The 1,939-nt window shown below is 46.5% G+C and overlaps 1 protein-coding gene across 1 annotated transcript; it reads right to left on the bottom strand.

The window, feature by feature from the left end:
* Positions 1-1,330: 1,330 nt before the first annotated feature.
* On the bottom strand, positions 1,331-1,939 carry FOBCDRAFT_140880 (uncharacterized protein; the record flags this gene model as incomplete). Its single annotated transcript, XM_054706351.2, has 2 exons — positions 1,331-1,390; positions 1,571-1,939. Coding segments are annotated over 2 exons (429 nt in total), but the record flags the coding sequence as incomplete, so codon positions are not given.

The raw sequence follows: 1,939 nt of genomic DNA, 5'->3' as shown, positions 1-1,939 counted from the left end.
CCTTGAGCACTTGTCCCTTGAGCTGATGCTGCCGTCGAAAATGTGACTCAATGCTGCTGCCGGGCCGAACGGCTGCTTGACATAGCCGGCAGATGAGTATTTGATAATCCTGATTGAGCTGTACGATGTCCTCCATTGTTGTTTGATATCGCCTCTTTAATCTTGATTATAGAAAGTAAAGAGAAAGTAAAGAGAGAAGCAGTCTTGTTGTTTTTCTCTATCAATTATAGTCCCCTTTCCTCTGCATTATGCTAACCCCAAGCTCGTACTAGCTAACCCCAAGTGTGGGGTTGGGGTTATTTTAAGCCAATCAGCAACTCGGCCCAAGCCCAACCGATTCAAGTCCAAAATCTAAGCGAGATAACACAATTTATTAGACGATTACTGTTCAATCGTCTCTTAATAGTACCTAGGGTTGCAAGGAAAGAAAAAGTAGCCAATGAGTGGGTTTTGCGACGCACTTTTAATCAAAAAGTCTGCAGGGACGTCTAAAACAGCGTCCCTTTTTCAGTGAAAGAGGAACTAGCAGGGGTATAAGCCAATGAGCGGTGGTGAATTTCCTCTTTTACTGAAAATGGGACTGACCATAAGGATGTAGGCAAGTAGTTGATCAGATGGATGTAGATGCGCAGGTAGTAGCCAAATCGTCGAGAAGTAGTGGTCAAGAAAGGTCGGCGCGACCGGGCGTTCGGCGCTGTAGTGTATGCGGAAAGACTGGGCATAATGCAAGGACCTGTCAGGTAGTGATTAAGACGTCTAGAGGAGAGTATAGCGAGTAGTTTTAATTAATTAGATAGTTTGTGGTGTTTTTATTTTAATTTTTACCTTAAGGGTATACAAGAAGTGGCCCACTTACTTGGATGGCCCACTTGCTTATCATGCACGTTAAGTTAAATCAATTGTACAACAATTGATTTTGGACTGTAGGACTAGGCGGACTGGCGACCAGGCGTTGGCGGCGTTAAAGCCAAGGGAGAAGAAACGCAAGCGCTTCAACGGGCCTATAACACCAAGGAAGGCCCAAGTAATCACTGATACGATCTAGAGTACGCCCCAAGGAAGTGCCGATATTCAAAAACAACTGGAAGCCGTGCAAAGTCAAGGAAATACCTTTATTCGCGACTTTAATTGTATCATGAAGAAGGTGATGAAATATATCGACCAGAAGAACAGTCAAATTCAACGCCTGGAGGAGGAAAAAGCAGTACTGAAGGCGCCAGTAGCAGTAAGAGAGCCCACTGGCCGAGTCGCCGTTCAATTTGACCCCAACAAGGCTTTCCCTGAGATTGAACAGATTATCTCGGCTCGTGATCAGGCTGAAAAGAACATACTACATCAGATCGAGGGAAATAAGAGAAACAACATAAAAAGAGTCCGCCAAAAACACAGACTGTGGATACAATATTTATAAATTAGTTTCCAAACTCTCAGTTAAATTAAATAAATACTCGATATTGTAGAATTAATTGAAGTCATCTACGGATTCGGTTGTGATGTTATCACGGGTGTGCGGGGACGGGGGGTGTGTGGGGTGGCGGGAGTTAGTCTAGGTATTTACAGCCAATATTACCAGTCCGGTTAACATCTCCCAGGAAGCAAAAGCACCCATAGCAGCTGGGATACCTCCGGCCGAAGTGTGTGAGCTGCCAGAACCTCGCGAGCCAGAACCTGATGAGCCAGAATCTGATGAGCTAGTAGGCTGAGGGCCAGAGCCGGTGCTGTCGGAGCCCGGAGCGGAGTAGGTGACGTGGGAGTTGCCAGAGCCAGTGGTCTCAGTGGTCTCAGGTGCCGGAGCCTCAGTGGTAGAATCTTCCGAGTCGGAACCAGGCGAATCATTTCCACCATTTCCTCCACCCTTCCTAATCTTGGGACATGGTGGCAATTGGGCAAACTCTGTATCCTCGACAGCCGCACAGGTCTCTTCCGGATAGTACTGAAC

Source organism: Fusarium oxysporum, chromosome VII (assembly GCF_013085055.1).
Source record: "Fusarium oxysporum Fo47 chromosome VII, complete sequence".
NCBI lineage: Eukaryota > Fungi > Ascomycota > Sordariomycetes > Hypocreales > Nectriaceae > Fusarium > Fusarium oxysporum.
The sequence above is the reverse complement of the archived record's forward strand: the minus strand, read 5'-3'. Positions and strand labels throughout refer to the sequence as shown.